The 23,874-nt window shown below is 34.4% G+C and overlaps 2 protein-coding genes across 3 annotated transcripts; one reads left to right on the top strand and one right to left on the bottom strand.

Annotated features, from left to right (window-relative positions):
- The first annotated feature begins 2,318 nt into the window (after positions 1-2,318).
- On the top strand, positions 2,319-6,295 carry LOC129252969 (uncharacterized). 2 transcript variants are annotated; one of them, XM_054891173.1, is made up of 4 exons: positions 2,319-2,430; positions 3,063-3,778; positions 3,845-4,045; positions 4,970-6,295. In XM_054891173.1, exons 2-4 carry the CDS (start codon positions 3,153-3,155, stop codon positions 5,868-5,870), a joined length of 1,728 nt encoding a protein of 575 aa, XP_054747148.1. In that variant the 5' UTR covers positions 2,319-2,430; positions 3,063-3,152; the 3' UTR covers positions 5,871-6,295. The 2 variants fall into 2 exon arrangements, with proteins under 2 accessions (XP_054747148.1, XP_054747147.1); XM_054891172.1 differs by lacking the exon at positions 2,319-2,430 and adding an exon at positions 2,714-2,836.
- Positions 6,296-19,839: 13,544 nt separating this feature from the next.
- On the bottom strand, positions 19,840-22,863 carry LOC129236193 (mannose-1-phosphate guanyltransferase beta). The gene is made up of 3 exons (XM_054870432.1): positions 22,106-22,863; positions 21,493-22,027; positions 19,840-20,997 (listed from the first exon to the last, which is right to left on the bottom strand). The coding sequence occupies exons 1-3, from the start codon at positions 22,280-22,282 to the stop codon at positions 20,597-20,599; spliced, it is 1,113 nt and encodes a 370-aa protein (XP_054726407.1). The 5' UTR covers positions 22,283-22,863; the 3' UTR covers positions 19,840-20,596.
- Positions 22,864-23,874: the final 1,011 nt, after the last annotated feature.

Genomic DNA, 23,874 nt, shown 5'->3' with positions numbered 1-23,874 from the left:
CTTATTTTCAAGAGCGGTAATATTTAGAAACAAAATAGCAAATTATAGATCGATTTCTAAATTCTGCTTTTATTTTAAAAATATTCGTCCTAATTATCAAAACAGGTCTATTTTGCTGTTAATAGTCTAATTTCTGTTCGGTGTGTTCTCTGAATACTGTATGCCTGTTTTTCATAATCGTCGACACCAATGCTTTGGTGAAAGGCAGTCAATCTGAGAGTTCTAGGATTTCGCTCCATTCTTCTAGAATGAATTAAATCTTATATCTCCTCTCAAAAGAGGATTGTTGTTGTTTTTGGTATTTCTGTGGTTGTTTATTCGGTAATAGGGGGTACCCTGGACTCTGTAAGTCTCAAATCTAGTCTTAATAACGTTGTTTGTTGGTGGAAGAAAAATAATTTAAACTTAAGTATCACGAAATGCTTTTATGTCCTTATTCCAAAAATCGTTCCCCTCATCTTTTTTAACTTCTTGTCACTTAGACAGTTCTCGACTATCTAAGTTATCTCGGCTAGTGAAGTAGCTGGTCTGGGTGTGGTATTTGATTCTATGTTCTCTTTTCAAAGCCATTCTATATGATTTTTTTTTAATTATTTTTATATTTTGTCGGAATTTTTTTATGAACTTTTTTTTAACTTGAATTGTCAAAAATCATTGGTATTTTGTAAACACATGAAATTTGACCTTATTGCTTTTTATATAAAAATTGTTCTATAATGCGCAAAGGCGAGCTTTCCTATTACCTAAGTGGAGCATCAAGCTGCAAACGAAATTGAGTTGCCTTGCGCGCCTCATTTAGGAGTTGTCGGAGATATTCTAAAGTAATATATACACACAAAGTATTAAGTAAATATTAATTTAAAATAAAAAGTTATTTTATTTTACTTACTTTGTGCAAATATAGTTGAAATGACATTCAAAATTGAATTTAACAGCTTGACTAGTATGTCTTTTCGTTTTTCTTCTTTGCGTTATTCGCTCATTTTGATATTTAGTTTGACAAAGATGCCACTCTTTATCAATTTGAATAAATAAAAGGAGACAGCTATTTAGTGTTAAAGAACGTTCACATATGCATTAATTACCAATAAATCCACAAAATTAATCTACCCATTCACATATGGCAGATTACCTGCAAAATTGACAATCAGCTGTCAATACTGTTGTGAAGGGGTTTTTTTGGAAATTATTTTGGTGGCATATTTCAGTGTTTTTGGTTTTGCTTAATTAATATGCACGATATGGAGAAAAGAATATGAGAAGGAATAACTAATTTAATTATGCAATTGGCTGCTAATAATAAACAGTTGGAGGAAATACTTAAACGACGATTACTGAGGTTACAAAAAATTATAGCAACAGTACGCATTCGAAATTCGATATTACATTTTATAATAAGTAATAAGAGGAAAAAGTGTTAATGGACACACGCTTTTTCTGTAATATAAATGCATAATTAATAATGCTTAACAAAAATTTTATTATAATTATGTCTACAAACCTGTTTTCTTCGCCGGCATCCATTTTATTTAGCTTTTACTTTGACGTTTCTCTTAACATTCGCAAAAATAATTATCGATAACACAGAAAATGCAGAGTTGTATGTCAAAAAGTATGTATTATCTAGGACTATTTTATAATCTCAGATTTTGGGAGAGAAATTTTGTATGGGAAATCTCGCTTCTTAATTATGGATTGGGAGTTAAGCCCGAAAAAGTAGATCATCTATATAAACGTGTGTGGGTCGATTAATTATCGCAATCTGATTCGATGATTTTGCATATGTGAGCCTCATTTAAGGGTATCGGCACGTTTTTTATTTTATATATGCAACATATATTTTGTATTTTCATTATTATTATTAATTCTTATATCTTTGGTTTTGGTGTCATTACTGTTTAATTTAGTTTATTTAATTTTCAATTAATAATGAATGTGCATTTAGCGTATTTAGCTCATAATGCAACTCCTAATATACATTTATCCATACAAAATTCTCTATCTAACACACATGCATTGGAGCATTATAATACACCGGTTCATACAAAGCACTTCGAAAGCAAATAATTGCAAACTATTATTTGTAATATTATTGTCCCTAACATCACCACCAATTTTCATTTAATAAATGTTTATTTACTTCGCCTAAATTGTTCATGTGGCATTACAATAAATTTAACCCAAAAATGCTAAACGCACATTTAACGCTCAGCATAAGCGCCGCATTATTCTCTTTTTTAATTGTATTGCTCACATTCGGCATTTATATGGTAAGGCAACTCCGCCAAAATTGAATTTGGCAGCACTTGTTAAAAGTACGAAATGTACTTGGGGAATTGCCGCTGACATCGGGGATTTTAAAAGATAAGAAAATAAATTTATAAACAAATTGGTAACGAATCGTTGTCTGAAACGGTTTGTAAAGGCAAGGTAATTGAAAAAACACAATTCTTTTCAATAAAAAATATATGCAATTGTGTTGCTAAGAAGTGAAAACGAGGGACTCAATCTTCATAAAGGAGCAGAAGATTCTAAATTATATTGTACGAAAAGGAGTTGGGAATGGACGGAAAGAAAAGCGAAAGGAGAAAGAGTCGAAATGGTAGTAAAGTGTAAAGAGTATAGTAAATAGTAAAAGGTAGTGGGATTGTAAAAAATCGGCGTAAACGTAAACTACGATTAGTTGATGTTTATGAATGAAAAATTAGCCATTAGACATTTGCGTAATTTCATACGTCGAGTCGACCAAATTCAACCGGCTCGTGAGAATTATCGGGCTTTCAGGCAATTCTGCACCAGATCAAAGGAAATTTAAGTGTAACTTGTTCAAGAAAATGTAAGTGACATGAAAATTTTCGCAAGGGACGGAGGAAGCGTATTCGGTCAATAGAATGGTGCAAGTGTGAGGAGTGTCATTGTATAGGTCGGCGATGCGTTTGCGGCTACTAGCATTTCGCCTACGAAATTGATCTTTCACAACGAGTCCAAATATGCTTAATTGCTTAAAAAAACATATGGAAAATTTGTGTGGAACTAATTTTTTTTATATTTTTCTCTCATAGTTTAAATAAATTTCGAGTCGTGACTTCGGGCATGTACTTACACGTTAAAGTGAACTTCAACCACATTCGCAACTCCACCACACTACCATAATGCTGGTAGCAACCCCAGGGCAAGCAGCGACTTATTCCCTTCTCGGCAGTAGTGCGCCCAAGAAGACATGTCTTACCTCGTCTGCAACACCAAAGAGCACCACCAACAACTCCACCGCAACAACTAGTATTTGCGGCGTCAACAAAAGCAGCAGTAGCGCAGCTTCTACGCTTATGAAAACAATATCGGTACGACTTAATAGAGGCACTGAATTTTTAAAAGATACCGTACAGAAGGCGCTTATAAACAATACCACCACCTCCTCTTCAAGCATAAACTTCCATAACACTAACATCAATAACATAAACACAACTATTGTTGGTTCATTAAAACACATTCATGGGACGTCAGCTGTCGCTGTGCCAGTATCCTCTTCAAACAATTTAGCATCTAAGTCTGGAAACTCTGCAGCTTTGGCGTCAACAGCTTTAACATCAGCTGGTGCAATTGTTAGGACGTCAATTGCAACCAACACTTCCAAGTCACTCAAGCTTAACACCGTCCCGCCCACCAAAATACATCGCTATCCACAAGAGCGTCAGGAGGCAAGCAGAACGGACAGTATCAACAAAGAGATGTGCCATTTCAAGCCGATTCTCTCAGCACCAACAATGCGATGGAAATGGTAAAACACTAGACTATAAATCGTTTGAGTCATACATTTTCTAATTATACCTACTGATTGTTTTAGTGGAAGCAAGTCGCGGGGCGGTGCATCAATTAAAATACCCATAGCGTGTTTAGCAACGAATATCAAAAGCTTGAACTGTGATGATTGTGCGATGGTAGCTGACAGTAGCAGCGAAGATGAGGAGGTAGTAGATGAAGAGAGAGCAGTAAAGGGAAATACAACGCATCCGCACAAATACCACAAATTACAGCCAAAGCCAAGGTATGTTTTTATAATTACAATATTATTTTTTTATGTCAGATGCAAATCATTAAATTGGTGTTAAATTCAACCGCAAGCCCAGCCATTGTTACCAGACAAAAATAACAACAAAAGAAGTTTACCCATTTTCCAAAACTCGTTTTTTCGAAAAGCACGCAGCTGGTGTTCGCTGAAAAATCTCAGTCACATTGAACTATATTTGACAAATTGCACCTTAAAAAAATACCGGTTCGAACATAAAATCCGGCCAGGTGTAAGCTAATATTATATTTACCGGGGTTTTCAGATTCAAATTTTTTGCTTAGCATTGCTTTGTTTTGACAGCTGTCATAGTTAGATGAGAATCTTTTGGCAGACGTCTAAGATTTACCAGGTTTTGCTAAAAAATGACATGAGTAAAACAAAAAATCGAAGGCTCAGTAGGTTCGTTCTGACCTTGTAATTGAAAATATTGTGCTGTGAGGGAAAGCATTGAAGAGAATCAAAATGTAGTTGGAAATGCGGATTGCGATATGGAAATATATTACCAACGATCTTTGGCATATTGTTGATATGGATATCGAACGTCGAAACTAGACGACCCATAAATCCTTAAATATTTTTCATTTGAAATGTACAATGTTTTATGCCGTTATAACAAAGACGAATATGTTTTAGTTCCACTTTCGCTGAAAAAATACTTTCAAGTTGTTACACTTCTTGATCGGAGAACCTTAGTGTACCTTGAATTCTGCTGTAAATGTTTGAAATTTTTCAATTCCGCTGCTAGAAATTTCCTTTACTGTATGTTTTGTGAAAATTTATCGTTCAAAATTTAATCACTTTTCTAGAAATACCAAAATTAACTATTGGAAAGTGAGAATGATCGTCAAAATATTTGAATACAGTCAATAGCTTCATTAATTTTTGAATCTCCAATTGCAGTTCCACCTTATTGACAACAATCATAACTTCCGCTTCGCACCAATCTGCATTCGTCCGTCTGGTCGCACAAATGAAGACTATGGCCAACATTCATCAAAGCCCGAGTGAGCAATCGCACAGCAGGACCCCAACAAAAAAGCCGGACCAGTACAAGAAGCGCCCCACAACACGGAGTGGTCGACAGTCGAAAGCAGCTGTCGCATTAAAGCTGCCACAAGTGCGCACATCACCTACGAATTTCCCATTGACACAAGTTTTCCTACGCAGTCGCAAACAGTCATTGATGCAGGTTAAGGACCTCCATTTCTCTAATGAGCTTATTGTCAAAAAGGGGGAAAAAGTCCCTGCAGATGCTGCTTTCAAAAGCTCTAATAAGGAAACCAAAAACGCTAAGGGGAATGCAACAAAGAAAACCAATCGCAATGCCACCAAGTCAAAGATGATTAATATAGTTGCATTTGCGCAGGAAAAGGTTGCCGCTAAAAAAAAAAGCAGAGATCTAACAGCAAACAAGAAGGACGATACTACTAGCACTGTTGGCGCTCCGAATTCGGAAGTTAAAATCAATCAACGTAAAAGAAAGCGATTAGAGGCAACCAGATCAGTGCACGTAGGTTGCGGGCCTAACTTAAATGACGAGACATCAACTGATCTAATTGAATTGGCTGCGTTGCCACCGCTGCGCAAAAGTGCAAGGCTTTCAAAAGATGGCGGAAACAACGACTTGTTGAAAATTGATCCAATGAAGCAGGTTACGCTTAGGAAACTAAAAGCGCGCAGGATGTCTAAACGTTTATCTGAGTCATTTTCTCCACCAATGACACGTTCAAGGCTGAAAGAATTGATGCAGAAACAATCGGTCGCGTGCGTGGGCAGCAGAAACAAAAAGCAAGTTGTCTAGGCGGCCACTCAACATGGCAATTAACAGCAACAATATATACTCTTTTTTTTTTTAAGTGTGGCTATTGTGCATAGTGTCTGATAATACAGCTGTGTTAAGATAAAGAGAGTTCAATGAAGAGCAAACAAAGCATTCATGGAGCAGATTCGCAAAGGTATGCAAATAGTTAGACACTTTTAAATGCCACCTGCTTATGAATGATTAGGTCTAAATTGTTGTGCATCCAAGTCTGTGAAACTCAATTGAAAAACGTGGCATAAATGATTTTTTAAACCTATTTAAAAAGTAAGTTAACGCTTTGTTCTATTTGTCAAATGCGTGACAGAAGACTTTATACAGCGCTGAGCTAGTGCTTGACTACTATTTTTATTACTTTTTTTTATTATTTCTATTTATTTGTAATAAATCATTAATGAATCGCTTAAGTCTTATTTTTGATACACACTCAAATACAAAAAAACAATGCTTAGACAGACAAGTGGGGAATGTCTAAAGTGAATAGCAGATTTAAGTAGGAAGAAAGTAGATTATTAAATTATGCGCCTTAGGATAGGATCTGTTTTTCAGTGCAAATTTTGGAACTGCTTTCCGGCTAAAGTAAGTTTAAATGTCCAGACCTTAGTTCAAAAATGCCCCACACTTAAGCTAACACTGAGAAACTGGCACTAGTGAACGGATTAAAATTCAAATGCATTTCCACAAGGTCGAGAAAAACGTATTAAGGCAAAGTGTATTTTATTAATTCATTTTTTATCTGAACGTTGTCATTTACTATTATAGTTCACTAAAAAATTAGAAGTGCTACTTTGATTTGCATATTCACGAATTCGTCTTAAATAATTATTGTGCATTTATCCTGCACTAACCTACTTTGTTTAGTGTTTGTATTTCGTGTCATTTTGTGAGATCATCATGAACTTTATACTTAAAAATCAAGAGTTCAACTTGAGTTCTAAAAAACAAATCAACAAAGAAACTGAACTGATTCTTGTGTATTAATTATTGGCTCACGAACACTGACGCGCTCTGTGGTCTTTTGGCAAATTTGACTTTTTTACTTTGACAGTTTTTTGCCATAACCGTAAGTCACAGTTAGTAGCATATATTGAAAAAAAACAGTACTTTGGTGCTTGACACGTAGAAAATGTTAAATTAATTTCAGTTGTTTTGCCAAAAGCCTACACGTTTTACATTTCCAAATCCCCAACTCAAGTTTGTTTTCAAAGAAATACAAATGAAGAGTAGAGTTCAACAAAAAAATCCAAAATTCAAATAAATATGTGTTTCTAAAAAAATTAAAGCCAGGATTGTAATGAATTAATCTTCTTAATCGGCCGTCTGCCTGATTTACAATATTAACAAAAGGCAGTTCACAATTAAGCGCAAAAAAATGACTTAATGACATTTGTGAAAAATTAGTTTGACGACAACAACAAAGATACAATGTAATATATGTACACATTTGCAAATCTTGTGATGCCAGGTCATTTCATGTGTTTCACTATGTAAGAATCTTCGAAGAAAAACTCTTAAACAAAGTAAAAAAAAAACTATTTTGGATTTGTAAAATTTCCTTCGAAGCAATGTTTGACGCTAGGTGACATTGAGGTTCTCTGCAAAAATTTGTCGTTTAGCTGTAGCCTATGTCGATATCAGTTGTCTGAGAATAAACTAAGAAAATTTCATTGAATTCCGTTCAATAGTTTTTCGCCCATTTACTAACAATGAGAACTGTTGTCGTTTTTTGTATATATAGGTATATATATATATAATTGGCGCGTACACCCTTTTTGTGTGTTTGGCCGAAGCTCCTCCTCCTATTTGTGGTGTGCATGTTGTTGTTGTTCCACAAATGGAGGGACCTGCAGGAGCTTTTTCATGGCAGAAATACACTCGGAGGTTTTCCATTGCCTGCCGAGGGGCGACCGCTATTAGAAAAAAATGTTCCTGCATTTTGGTCTTTCACCGAGATTCGAACCAACGTTCTCTCTCTGAAATCCGAATGGTAGTCACGCACCAACCCATTCGGCTACGGCGGTCGTTTGTTGTATACATATGCCTACATTTTTTTTTTACAAAAATAAAAAACAAAATTTTGAAGTAACTTTTATTTATAAAAAAATTTCATTCAACTTGTTTTCATATTGTTATTTTCATCCATTCATACATTTTTCAAATTACGTGCCGTCAGATTTATGTTATCTTGCTTTAAGAATATTGTTTCTTGAAATACAGTGTACTCTCTTTTAAGCGGACACCTAAGGAACTGAAAAATTTGTCCGGAAGGCATCCCCTAATGAGAAAAGTGCAGAAAATGTTATGGGAGGGTTGCCCGCCCAAGAGAAAAAATTAAAAAAAAAAACTTACGGATTTGTGGTATGTACTGAAAAAAGTGTCCGCTTAAGAAAGGTGTCCATTAGGAGAGAGTACACTGTAAACACTTTTAGTCCTAAAATTAATGTTAAAATTAAATAATTACAATAGTATGCGTTTCCCCTCGGCAGGCAATGGCAAACCTCCGAGTGTATTTCTGCCATAAAAAGCGCCTCATAAAAATCATTTGCCGTTCGGAGGTCGGCTTAAAACTGTAGATCCCTCCATTTGTGGAACAACTTCAATACGCACGCCACAAATAGGAAGAGCTTGGCCAAACACCTGATAGAAGTAGGCGCCAATTTATTTATTTTTTTTATTCTTTTATACGTTGCTTTTGGAAAGTGCTCGAAAACTAGTATTTTATTTACTCTACTTACTGTTTTACTTTAATGAAAATAGAAATGTTTTTTTGTATGCTCAGCACTAAAATTAGCATTAATTAAAGCTTAGTTTTATTTAATTTTTAGAATTCATAACTTTCCAAAAGTATTCAGAAGTCAAAAAGAAAAAATCGAGTTTTGACTGTGGACTTGTCATGTCAATTTTGTTTCTAACCAAGCAAATTTAGTTCACTTTATTTATTCATTTTTGAATTCTTCATAAAAATAAATTCATATTTGATTGATAAAACCACTCAAGTGCACACTTTTTACACCTGCCAAGCATGCAATTTTTAGATTCAAAGCAATAATTCTTCTAAGGTCACAAACAATAACCGCCTGAGTAAATTAAAGAAAGACTTATTTTACCGCATTGTGCTAACAAAACTTTATACTATATTTACGTTAAATCTGCCAAAAAAAGCATATGTTAATAAAAGCATATCGGCATATATAAAGCGCTTTTGAAAAAACGTCATAACCCAAAAAAATAAAACTTGAAATAAGTGGGCAGAACTATCACCGAAATATTCACCAGCTGTTTAAAAAAATTTGGTAGATTCATAACTCGGTCACGCAACAAGAAGAAAAAGAAAAATATATGGCCTTATTTATTAAAAGCATCTCATTAGATGCAAATTTGGCTTTAATTTAACTTAACAAATGAAAAGAACACAGTGAATTTGCTTTCGTTTATTAAAGAAGCTAACATTGAGTTTTAGCTTTCTCTTACACACCAGGGAACTCACATTAAAAACTTTGAAGCCGTTTTTCTCAAATTTTGAGTTTTTTTGAGTTATGGCGTTCTTCCAGCAAAACGAGCGATATGTAAACTGAAGGAATTTAAAACAGTTTTTATTTATTTTTGTTTCTTTATTTTTTTTTTGTTTATTTGTATACATTTCTTTTTATTTTATTTTTTTTTTTTTGCTTTTTTCTTCTTTTTTTTAATGTTATTTTTTTAATTTATTTTTTATTTTGTTTTTAATTTTTTTTTTTTAATTTTTTGAAAATGTTAATTTCTACTTATGCGGTTATTACTTGCGACCCCAGAATTATTGATCATTCACTGCTGTAGCTTTAAAATCCTTCTTAAGGTTCCCTATCACTTCAGCGGTATTGTTGTTACAACAAAAACAGCAACACCCATTTTGTATGTTAGAATAGGACTTAATATAAAAACTGTTGAAGTCAAATACATTATTTTATCGAAAGCCTACAAAAAACGCTATCCATTTGCAGAATGTAATTCGTTTTCATTTAGTATGTAATAAAATTGAAAAGGTTATTTTGTGTAAAACTGCAATCAAAGTGTTTGAGAAATGCTCAAAATCAGTTTTTCTGTTTTACAACAAATTCCAGTAAAGTCAATGATTTCAATTCTTTAATTTATTGTGTTATTGCATCCCATTATATACATACATATATACACTTGTGCTCACATGATTAAGCCTCTTCATTTCTCTACAATTTTCGCAATATTTTTCATGGAAAATTGTCTTCGTTCATTTTTGGAAAAATATTATGGTATAAAACGTAACAATTAAATAAAAAAAACTAAAATGTTATGTAAAATATAAAATTATATAAAGTGTATTATAATATTTTTTTATGAAATTTTTTTTCATGAATCTAAGTTCCCAAATTTTTAAAAATTTAACAAATTTAAAAGAACTATCAAAATTTTTAACTTTTTAATCGGGATATTTTTAAAAAACTACTGGGTATGTAGTGTTATAGGTCATTCAATTTTAGTGACTAAAAAATGTTAATTTAATTTTAATTAAAAGTTTCATTTTTTTTTTTGCGTACGATACTAAGAATTTTCATCCACAAGCACAAGCGGCCACATGGTTGGTGCGTGACTACTATTCGGAGTACGTAGGTTCCAATCTCCGTGAAACACCGGTATGAAGAAAATGCTATTTCTAGTGTCCGCCTCTCGGCAGACAATGGCAAGCTTCCGAGTGTATTTCTGCCATGAAAAAACTGCTTATAATCCGTTCGGATTCGGCTTAAAATTCTAGGTCCCTCCATTTCTGAAACAAGATCAAGACGCACACCACAAAAAGGAGGGGAAGCTTGGCCAAACACTCAACAGAAGTGTACGCGCCAATTATTTATTTATTTTTAAATCACATTCGGAAGTCTTTTACACAAAAACTTTAATAGCTATAAAACTGTTTACTCAGAAGTTTTTAAAAATTTGGTTTAAAAAATCGAAAATTGTAATAGCAATTTATGGAAATTTGTTAGATTTTTGTTAATTTGGTAAACAGCTAGGATCTTTGATAAGGTTTTTGTGAACGAAATAAACTTTATTTTCATAAAAATTTAACTAAAATCTTTAGCATAAGAAATATTGCGAATATTGTAGAAGGATGAAGTGACTTAATTATGTGAGCACAAGTGTACATCCTATTCACTTAGTCATTTAAGTTTCAATATTTGCAATAATTTTTAGATTCGGTATGTATGGATGTATGTCTTGGTTACTTTTAAATAAGTTTCATGTGAAGTTTGCTATATTACAAAATGTATGCACTCAGCAAATAAGTATTATAAAATTATTCAATAAGAAAATATTTAATAATATTGTATTAGATTTAACAGCTTAAACTGCTAATGCGCTGCGATCAGGATTCGAGATAAGTAGTGGTTTTGATGCAATATTTTGCTCTGCATCTACAAACAAATTAAAAAAAAACTTATGAATATCGAATATAACTACATATGGAAGATACAAACATACATATAAAAAGACCTCATTTAGTTCATAATTTTTTCGAATTTTGCAAACTCATTTGCAACTATTTTCGCCACATAGCATTTTACGAATAGTAATAAATTCATTTTCATTTGGGATGCCCAAAGCAATGACAAAATGTTCAAAACATGAATACCAACTTAAGTTAATGTTATGTACAACAATGGTTAATTTTAATTTCGTATTAGTGGTGGTATTCACACATTGTTGTAAGTATTGTAGTTGCTTGCAAGCCTTCATAAAACCATGCGTAAATACATACATACACATGCAAACATTTACCACTTGATTACACAAAGCAAGCCCATGAAACGCTTGTAACACTACATACTTAAGAACTTAAGAATAAATTAAAATAACAAAAACAAAAAAGGAGAAAAATGTGTGTTGTGATATTTAAAACTTTTATTGCAAACATGCTGACAACAGTAAGCGTTTATACTTGTAACTTTCGAATAAATAGAATCTATATTAGGGCGACACCAGTAAGTGCGCGAGGGTGTAGGTATAGTGAACTTATATAATAATCTAAGAGGACTTTTTGGAATATTTGGGCAATGTAATGCTCGGAGAGATCAAAGTGATCGATGATCAAAAGGAAGCAGAAAAAAAGAAATATGTAAGCAAGTAAAGAAAAGTAATTTGACAAACAAAAATTATAAAACCCTAGTATAACGTATTGTATTGTATTTAGCGACTACAAAAACAACTTATATGAAAGAAAAAATATAAATTGTAAACAAATTACCACAATTACCTATAATTACAATTTGAATTGCAATTACTACATATAATGATAAAATCAATAAAATCAATAAAAAAAAAAGGTATCGTTTCATATTTGTGAAAAGTAGGCGAAGTGGGGTTGTGCGTGACTGCCGTTCCCGTGTTCGAAATGCACTAAGGACATGAAACACGAAATGATAAAAAAAATTGTTCAATGGTCATCGCTTTTAGGTAAGCAATGGCAAAACCTCCGAGTGTATTTCTGATTTTATAAAACAAATGCACCTTTGTTTTTATTTACCGCATAATTAATAACCGTAGAAGATTAAAAAAAATGTAAAATTTTTTTTATGAATTAGTTTTTTATTTGGCGCAAAATTAATCACCTTTTAGAAAGATTTAAAAAAAAGTTATTTTTTTGCATGGTTTTTCATAAAAAATTATTAAAACTTAGTGAGAAATAAATAAATTATAAGCCTTCTCAATCCTAAAATTTAGCCATAGTATATTTCATGCCATAAAAACACTTCTCATAAAAAATCGTGTGCGATTTGTAGGTGGCATAAAATTATATGCCCCTACATCAAGACGCTCACCACGAATTGGAGGAAGAGTTGGCTCAAATATCTTAAAAAGGATGTACATACAGCTGTTGACAGCTAATTAGAAACGACACTCATTTCAAAATAAATTTTCCATTTTCCTTTTAAACACGTATTTTCATAACTTTTTGCCAATTTTATTTAAACACTAGCGAAAATCCGCTCGTTCCGCTGGTCGTCTTTAAAAAAATCTAGATTAATTAATTAAATTAAGCCGAAAAATACTGTGTGTTTTTTATAAAAATTCTCGCGCATGAATAGTAATGAAAAAAGTTTTAAATAGTAGTAGCAATTAAAAAACGTTTGATGTGATTTACTTTATTACTTTTATTATTGTAATGCTCTTTGGTATACAATATTCTTCGTTTTTCCATGCGTTGTTGAATAAATGAACAATACCGATGGCTTACCAACTCTTGAGCATGAAACATAAAGTTGGCCATGAGAAAAATATGGGTATTCTAAATCGATACCACAAATTGATAAAGTTTTGCCTTGTGACTTATTAATAGTAATCGCGAATGCAAGGCGAGCAGGAAATTGAAGACGTTTGAATGCAAACGGCATATCCGATGGTATCATTGGTATTCGCGGTATTTTCCATTCAAAATTGTTGCTTCATCAATCTCTTAACTGTTAATCGAGTGCCATTACATAGTGGTGGTTGATTTATGTTTCTCAACATAATAATCGGTGCTCCTATTTTCAAGTTTAGTATGTGTGGCGGTAATCCAGGTAAATCAAGGGAATTCAAAAATTCAGTGGGATAATTTACAATATTATCTTGATTTGTAACAGTGTCAACGGATCGATATGTTTGTTCTGGACTTGGTATGTTAGCCAAAATAGCCGCATTCATTTCATTCACATCTTTATTTTTGGCGGCCATGATGGCTCGTTCACTAAGCCAATCATGATTTTTGTAATTTTGAGGCAAATTTGGGAAAATACTTTGAATTAACTGTTCTTTCGTTTGACTTATTTGACAAAAGTTTGGTTGTAAAGTTATTAAGCCAGTTAAATTATCGATAGGAACTTTGCCATTTCCAATATCCAATAATTGCTGTGAAAATTCAGCAGCTGATGGATCATTTTGCATTAGAACACGTACATTTGTAGTTAGTTTGAGTGTTTGAACATGTCTCCACAAATATGATGATTTAAAACTTGCAGCCAATTCATCTGCTACAGTTGCTCGAGGAGTAACAGGCAGTGTTTGTCTAAAATCACCTGCCAGCAGCACTAAGGTACGACAAAACATTTCATTTTTACTACGTAAATCTCGTAATGTCCTATCAAGCGCTTCCAGTGACTTTTTATGTGCCATCGTGTACTCATCCCATACAATTACGTGTGCGAAAAAGCGGAGAAGGAGAAGAGAACTGTTCTATTCCCCCCGCTTTAACCCAGCTATGTGTTCAGGTGCAAATGACTTTTTTGCGTGAAGTCTGATATAAAATAAGTTCTATTTACTATTCTTAAATTTATATAAACTTTTCCAGGCGAAGTTAAAAAACTGACATATATTTGCTTCAACCGTACATTTGTGAATACACAGGTAATACGTAAATATAATATATGAATGATATATGTAGGTAATATCTCATATTAGCATAACCTTTCTGCAAATGATAAAATGAATTTTTCACTATAACTGACTTCAGATTAACGTTTGTATAATAAGCGTATATGTAACATTTACAAATTTTTTTAGAATTTTTTTTTTTTATTTTTAATAATAAGTGGTCTTCTTCCTTCTCTTCCTCTTCCTGTAGCTATTCCTTTTGCTCTTCCATCTCCATCTCCTTTCTTTATCCCGGAAACGGGCAGTAAAAATTACTTCACTTAAAATCTTTCATCAACAGCTTCCATCTGATACCCATATTGTACAAACATATCCAAGGGTACCTTGGTCCACCTTTTCGGCTATATCTCGAGACACTAGTCACTCAGAGATCTAAAAAATACTCTGTATTAAAGCACTCATCAGTAGCTTTCATTTGATACCCACAATGTAAAAACACATCCTAGGGTTACCCGGGTCCTCGTTTTGGTCTTCGGCAGCGCCACCTGGTGGCGAGTGGAATCAATAAGCATATTATACTAACCTTCACCGTGGAAAAATATATATATATACCAAATTTCATAATAATCGGCCGAGACACACACGACCAAAATGTATTCAATTCTAATGAATGCTATGTGCGGTACAAAAAATACGTGCGGCAAATAGCAAAAACACACTCACTTAACCGACGCACCGCACACACACCCGTTATCGGATTTCAACCAAACTTCACAGAAACCTTCACAGAAACTTCACAGAAACCAAAGCAACACCAACAATGTGTGAAACTTTCATTGTTTTCCTTACACGCGTTGCTGAGATTACCCCGGACAAATGCACACTTTTTTTCGGCTTAATTTTTATATATTGTATATAGATATGATAAACTTAAAAACTAGTGGAAAACAATTTAATCGCAATTCTTTATTAAATATATATATATATTTTTAAAGCATGTGAAATGCACGATTTGGATAGGGCAACTAATTAGAAACAGTAATGTATTATCAGATCAACATAAAGATTATGTTAGTATTTGATTCCATAACCCTTTTGCTTCAACACTGTCTCACATCGATTGCGCATTGATGTAATGAGATTCTCACAGCGCGCCACAGGTATTGCTTGCCATGCCAGAGATGCTCGATTGGGTTTAAGTCCGGACTGGATGATGGCGATTCCAAAACATTGATGGAATTTTCGTCGCAAAACTGTTTCGTCAACTTTGTCGTGTGCTTTGGATCATTATCCTGTTGAAACTTCCATATAACAGGCAAATTTTCCTCAGCCCACGGCAACATTACATTTTTTTGTATATCGACGTATTTCTCCTTATTTAAAATTCCATCAATCCTATGGATTGGGCCAACACCATTCCACCAGAAACATCCCCACACCATGATTGATCCTCCACAATGCTTCACTACCCGTGAAGCTTAGCGAGGATTGAATTCTTGATTGATTGGCCGTCGAACATACCTTTTCCCATCTGGGCCTATGCGATTTATCTTGGTTTCATCGCTCCAAACGATATATTTCCATTGATTTGGAGTCCATGACCAATGGAATCTCGCAAAGACTACTCGCCATCTCCTTTGTATCTTGGTTAAAAGGGGCTTCTTGCGTGCTGCTCTGCCGTGCAGTCCAGATTCGACCAGACGTCGAGCAATTGTCCTCTTGGATATTTCGAAATTATATTGATCCTGAATTTCCCGTTGGATGTCAGTGAAAGTCTTTTTTGGGTTTCTTTTGGAGATGATTGCTATCTTGCGGTCAATTTCTGCTGAAGTTTTCCGGGGCCTTTTCTTACGTGGAACATTGTCAACAGTCTTAAAAAGCTGGATATGCTTTAAGGCGTTAAAAACCATTTTTTTTTTTTTGAGCATTTGACTGTACGACTTTCCAGCTTTACGAAGGTCAAAAATGAAGCTGCGCAGGGCAGGTGTACAGCTGCTGCTTTTTCCCATTACACATCTTGAAGACGAAAATTTTAGTTGCTTTTAAACAACCAATTTAAAATATATACACACCAAAAAGTCGATTATATTACTATTAAAATAACACAACTTGCCGAATATGCTTCCATTGAACAACTGTTTCTAATTACTCATCTCAGTTTATTTACCTTGAACTAAATAACCCATGCACTGGGTTGGTTAATATTAACGGTACTTTAATTTCACAACTACAAAACTAGGCGCGTTGGGTAGTAAATAGAGGAACAAAAGCAATGCAAATGATTTTAAGAGCAAAAATAACGGTAAATTTAAACAGTTTAATATTATGCTCATCAAGCGTTTATCAAAAGGGAGCATTTCTAATTAGCTGACAACAGCTGTATGTATATATACAAGTGTGCGCAAAGTTAATCACCCTATAGGAAGATTTATAATTTTTGCAAATTAATTTATAATTTTTGCAAATTAATTTATAATTTTTGCAAATTAATTTATAATTTTGACCGTAGAGCACAAAAAATGTAAGCCTACGAAGTAATTCATCTATCCCAACACCCACAACTTACAGTTATTATATTTGCCACAATTCGCGAAATTTGCCGAATTTCTTAGTGTATTGAGCTTTAATCTTTAGAGTTATGAATTAGTCTTTGCCCAAAAGTAGAACATTTTGCACCAATTAAGTTGGATTTCACCACATTTATTGAATTTCAAACCTCTTATTTTTATATTGTGTACGGAGTTCCGAACGAAATTCTTCCTGGCTCTTTTTTTAAGGTTCTAGAAGTGGACTTCAAACGATTAATATACAACCCAGGGCTTCATATTGCAGACTGTATGAACCAAAACTCGAACTTCGAACCAAAATTATTCCCAAGCTGAGTCTGCGACACTTGCACTATTAAGTCGGAATTTCAATTTAAATTTAGGTGAAACTGTTTCACCTTTGAGGTGGAAATTGTTATAAATCGAGTTAAAATATCCGAAGCGGCGGTCATAAATTTCTTGTTGCATGATGTGAGGTGTAAAGACATAATACAATATTAAGGGCATGTAGGTGATTCTAACGGGTGGGCCATATAGCGTTTGCTTTTTCAACCACATTTTTCTTTGAGAATGGTAACACAAATGACATGTCAAATGTGTTCATAATTTACTTAAAGGTTTGACATTTACGAAATAGGACGCTATACGCTTGAACAAAATTGGGAAATATTGAAAGCCTACTTCCAAATTGGTGAGTCTTCTTCTTTTCTGATTTACACATCGGTGGCTACGTCAATAAGCAAAATTGTCGGATTTGGGGCTCAGAAAATCCACACGTTACTGTAGAGAAGCAAATGCATCCACAACGAGTCACTGTTTGGTGCGATTTTTGGTCTGGCGGCATCATCGGGACGTTTTTTTTTCTAAAATGAGCGAGGAGCCGCGGTTACAGTAAATGGCGAGCGTTACCGTGACATGCCCAACGAGTTTTTTTCCAAAAATTGAAGAGGATGACATGGACGACATTTGGTTTTAACAGGACGGTGCAACTTGTCACACTGCCAAAGTTACACTAGACATTTTGGCTACCGTTTTTGAAAACCGAATAATCAGCCGAAATTCCGATATCAATTGGCCGCCTCGGAGCTGTGATTTAAGCCCGTTGGACTATTTTTTGTGGGGAGCCATTAAGGACAAATGCTATGCGAACCATCCAGAGATGATTGATGCTTTAAAACACAACAAACAAACAATCGAAAATGTGCTTAAAAATTGGGTTGATCGAATGGCCTACTGTAAAGCCAATCGTGGCAGTCATTTGAACGATATTATTTTTCATTCATAAATGACAACGTTCAATCTTCAACATAAAAAAAAAAGTTAGAAAAAATATTGATTGGTTTTTTTTTTTATAGCCGATTCAAAAAGCAAATTTTACATGGCCCACCCTATATGGTAGTAAGCGACTTGAGGACATTGTTTTTCATTTCTACTGTAGTAAGCTCTGGCTCTACACGTACATATATTCACGACCCAACCGAAATTATATCTGGGTTCAACGAACTAAACGGTTGGTTCACTGAGGCAAAATCCCTTGGTCGGGAAGAACCTGAGTCATTTACGTACAATCAGCATTCTTCTTATTCTTGATGGGCACGATAACCGCTTTCGAGACGTTGGGTGAGTTTAACAAGAACCGGAGCGTTGGTATCCATTCGGCCGACATGATCCAGCCATCGAATTCGCTAGATCTTTATTCGCTGCGCTATGTCTATGTCGTCGTAAAGCTCATTATGATACTCGACATCGCTAACGTGCAGAGGTCCAAAACTCTTCTCCAGTATATTTCTCTCAAACACTCCCAAGGGATGCCTCATCGCATATTGTCATCTTCTAAGCTACTGCACATTAGACGGGCATGATGAGAGCCGTATAAAGTGTTGTTGTTGGAGCAGCATAAGCATTCCCAATATATATACGGGGAATGCTGCTGGGGTGGCAGTCCTTGGCCGAATATTAATCCGCATCGTTCCGGTAACGTAGAAGCGACTGTCGTGGGAACGCTTTTAAAGTGTTAGTTTTGTTCGTCGAAAAATGACTTTCCTACTCAATTGCCTACTTAGTCCAAAGAAGCACTTGTTGAGAGATTCTCCGTTGGATTTATTATCGGTGTTAATGCTGGTTCCCAGATAGACGAAGTCTCTTACAAACTCGAAATCATAACTGCAAACAGTGACATGGATGCCGATAAGCGAGTGGGCAGATCAGCATTACACCATCACAGCAGGCCCACGTGTCCAGTTAAACTCCAACATATTTCGGGTATAGGGAGGCTTACCACATAACTATAACCAACTCTTCACATGCCCACCTACTTAAACCTACACAGCCTTTCCCATTTGGTCAGCTACACCGTTAAATGATTCCCACCATAGTCGGTCCTCTGTTACCGGAACGTTTATATTCGTCCAAGGACTGTCACTCTATCAACATTGGGCAAACATTTACAAGGAATGTTTATGCTGTTAAAACAACTGATGCTTTCGCCGCTCTAAGCAAGGTTTTAAAGCTGCTATGACATTTTCTTAAGTTCTTCTTCCTCTTCTTACTTGTGAGCCATTGTTTCATTCACAACCTTGCGCCATCTGTCTCAATCTAAGGCTACCTCCTTCCACCGCCACACGCTTAGTTTTTCAAAGTATGCTTACACATCTTCCTCATTGGCTCATATTTTGATTCCCATATAGGTAATTTCTTGTACACTCTCGAATGCATAGTCCCCGATCAACAGGTCATCATGCCTTAAAACGGGGTTCGATCAAAACATAAACTTAATTTTCTCTGTGTTAATTCTTAGCCCAGTGTTTCGTATAATTTTGATGCATTTCGCCATAATAAGTAATCATCTGCATATGCACAAAGTTGGAACGGCTTGTTTTATATAGTCCCATTTGGATTTATTGAAGGTTCAATATCAATGATTATAAAGCGGCTCCCTGTTGAACTCCCGATATAATGGGAAGGTTATCAACACTTTAAAAACTAAACAAAAAATTTTGCATAATTTGAAACTCTCCCGTAGTTGATTGACTGTAGTCACTAAAAACTTGTTTTTTAATTTTGGTTTATTATATTGAATTTTGATTTATTTTGCAATAGAGCTAAATTTTCTCATTTATTATGTCACTGCGTAGACTTGTATTCCCTAATATTGCATACTGAATTCGATTCTTAAATGTTTTATTAGCGCCAAATACAATTTCGTATTCAAAATTTATCTATGTAAGTATATTACGTATGTGTACAAAACTGATTTTATGAACGTATCCGTATCAATGCGTCCACTTATATGTTCGCCACAACATAAACACTAAATGTTAAATTTGGGCACACATTAAATATAAAAAAATTATAATTAAAAATACATTAAATATAAAAAATATTTACTAAAAAGTTTAGCAAGGCTACTTGGAAATGTTGAACAGCAATACTTTGTGAACAAATTGAAAAGTGACTTTGTTCATAAATTTTGCAATATTTACGCATAATCGCTACAAAATAAAATAATACACCACCAATCCAAAAAATATGCATATGTATTGTATACATATATATTTTCTCAAAAACATATATCCGCGAAGGTTAAATTGGAAAGCCACTTTTCAATTTTATCACAAGAGTATTTATAACTATTAAATAAAAACAAAAGAAATAGTTCTGAGATAAATTAAGGATAAAGCTTAGTCTGACACGTATGATCCCCTCATAAGGATGAATAATTGAAGCATATTGCGATAATTGGTATTCCTGCAGCACGCGCATACTCCCCCCAATTTTCTGCGTTTGATTGCCCACAGTTTTTATTCACATTATTATCTGTGGTTCTGGCACACTGGCGGCTATATTTTTATGTGGCAGCACCTGGCCGCCGTTTATATATATTTCGTCCTTCACAATTACATCTTCTCCGAGAACTGTAATTCCTTCTAAACGCACCCAGCGGCCAACCACAGAACGCCAACCAACTATACAAGAATCCAACCACGAATGCGACTTAACCATAGCACCTTTGAGAATCGTTGAACGTTTGATGCAAACGCCGTCTTCAATGACCACTTCCGGACCGATGGTAACATTTGGACCTATGCGACAGCCTTCGCCAATCTTCGCTGAAGGATCTACTAGCACATTGCCGACTACACCAGGGCCGGTGTAAAGTTTCGAAGATTGCTTCTGCCGCAACGATGTCAGATAAAGACACATGCCTAGAAAAAATTTAAAAAAAATTATAAGCTCATGTATGTAACGGTTTTTTAGTAATACTAAACGATTGCCCTTCTCCTGCCAAACCGACACAAAAGCCGCAAGACGCACGAATTTGAGGAACATGAGGATCGAAATGGTTCATTAAAGTAGAGTTTTGTATTTACTTGAATAATTTAATACACAAGAACAAATATCAACCTTAAATTCCGCTGGAAGAAAAACGATGGAAATCGATCGATCGACGCAGCTATATCACAATAAGTATTGAATAAATTGAAAAAAAAAAAAACATTTTTTTTTTAGTCTACTTATACTTATATTTGTGCTTGCTGATAAGTCCAGCTATTGTGGTTGTAGTGTTTCCGATCACAAATCGAAAAAAAACTTGCAGTCATAATCAGCAAATGTATAGAAAATCAGTTATCTCCATGTCTAATGAGCATAAAATGAGGCAAAATGTGTACAAATACATATACGTATATTTGTATACTCACCTGTTAGAAAATCTTTTGGTTGTCCTATGTCCATCCAGAAACCGGGCAATTCCATAGCAAACAACTGACCTTCGTTAGCCATCAAAGGAAACACTTCCTTCTCAATTGACGTGGGTTTCACTTCTATGCGTTCCAGGACGGATGGATTAAATATATATATACCGGCGTTTATTTTATTGCTTACAAATTCTTGTGGTTTTTCTATAAAATTTTCAATGCGACCCTGTTCGTCGTACAGCACTACACCGTATTTGGAGGGCTCTTCGACTTTCGTGACAACAATTGTGCCCTCTTTCCCATGGTTTTTGTGAAACTGCTCTAATTGCTTGAATGGGAAATCACAAATTACATCTGAATTAAGTACATAAAAGGGTTCATTGCTGGAACAAAGTATATCTTTGGCCAACGCCAACGGGCCGGCTGTGCCAAGAGGCTCGGTTTCATGTGAAAATATTAAATTTACACCCAATTTTTCCGCTTCCAGCTTAAGATCTTGTTCCATTTGCTCTGCCCGGTACGATACTGCAAGTATTACCTGCAAGTAAATAGAAAAATATATAAATATAGTATATCAGAATTCAATTATATACATACTAGTATTCCATGAACAAACCTGGGAGCATCCGGCACTCACTAATGCTTCCAATTGATGCAATAAAATTGGTTTATTGGCGAACTCAACAAGAGGTTTCGGTGTACTCAGTGTCAAAGGACGTAACCGTGTGCCATAGCCCCCAACAAGTATCAGAGCGCGAGTACCTTTTGTGATCGTTGTATTTGTGCCGCACATCTTCTTTTAAATATTTATATTAAAACAAATCTGAATGGTTTCGCTGAGGCACTGCTTTCGATTTCACCTTTGCGTTTTATGACACGTCAGTTCTGATTTTGTTTTACCTATTTTCAAAGAGTGCAACAGTACTGCTATGACGCTGGCAACGAATATTACCTTTCGCTGTTTTATGGATAAGTACTTTGTGCTTTTAAATTATCTTAGCTGTTATCATTTCACCCACCACAAATTGATAAGAAAATTAGTTCTTTCCTATTTTAAGCAACTCTTCACTGTTCAATGTACTGTTTTTGTTTTGTTTGTTCCTCGTTTTCGTAGGCAGTGGCATACCATCAGGCGACGTCAGCGAAAAATGAAATTGTTTTATGACAACTATTTTATTATATTTTTTAAATAATAAAGTTTGGTAACCATTCCCTAGGCAGTTATAATTCAAAGATTTAAATTTGATTTTACCACCTTCAATCTACCACTGAGTTGTTTTTGTTATTTAATTTATAAATTGTTTTAATAAAAGCAGAGAACATTGATTTACAAGATCAATGTTCTCTGATAGAAATAAGTCTGTTCCATTACCATAGATGACTGATGAAAAACTCTCATTTTATGCGAGAGTGCGCCAAGGAACTTGTTTAAGTAATTGACAGCACTGCCAATCTCTGGTCTGATAAACGAAATAAATTTCTAAAAATAACTGACGAAAGCAGTTGTTTTAACTTTAATGCTGCAATATAGGTGTTTGGAATTTGTATTGAAATAAGAGAGAAAAATAAAAATGAAGAAGGTAAATATTAAATAATATAAAATATTTCAAGGCTGATGTTTTAAACTCATAAATTATATTGCATGAAAAGAGTAAAAGTAAAGAATAAGTGGGTTCTAGGGTGCATCGGAAAATATCCCAATTCAGGAGAAGGGGATAATTAATTGAGATATTAAAAAAATGTTTTAAATGTTGTAATGAAAAATATTTTGAACATTTTTACTGCGCGCTAAGTATTTAGCTAAATTGTTAATCATTGGGCACATAAACAGCTGATACACGAAATGGAGGTCTACCTGAAGTTAAGGCACGAAAAATAACTGATGAAAACAGTTCGTTTTTACGTTCATGGAAAAGTGTTGCGATTTACATATTTTACAAGAATTTATATTGAAATAATATGGAAAAGTAATAAGGAAGAAGGAAAATGTGAAAGTTCGTATAATGTAGGCATTTTAAGATAATGTTGTAATATTGTTGTTTTTTTTTTTGGGTTGCCTTTTCTGTATGGCCTTTTTCGCTTATTACGTCGTAATGGGTGAGCCAAAATCAATATTTTATACATGCATACGTTGCTAAAGGAACACACTTTTGTTTTGTACATCATATTAACTAATTCTACAAAAAATATAGTTCCACTGAAAGGAACTCTGTTCAAAAAAACTGAGAACAGAGTAGCCGATGTTCGACTAATGTATACCATTTTTTGAAGCTGTCTCCTATGCGGGAAAAAGTTCTGGGCGAAATTAGTGTAGATAACACTACTAAAATAAATTTAAAGAGAATGTTCTGAAATCCATTCATTGGTCGTTGGGTTAACCATATC

Source organism: Anastrepha obliqua, chromosome 1, assembly GCF_027943255.1.
Source record: "Anastrepha obliqua isolate idAnaObli1 chromosome 1, idAnaObli1_1.0, whole genome shotgun sequence".
Classification (NCBI taxonomy): domain Eukaryota; kingdom Metazoa; phylum Arthropoda; class Insecta; order Diptera; family Tephritidae; genus Anastrepha; species Anastrepha obliqua.
Note: the sequence above shows the minus strand (reverse complement) of the source record. Positions and strands in the feature narration are given on the sequence as shown.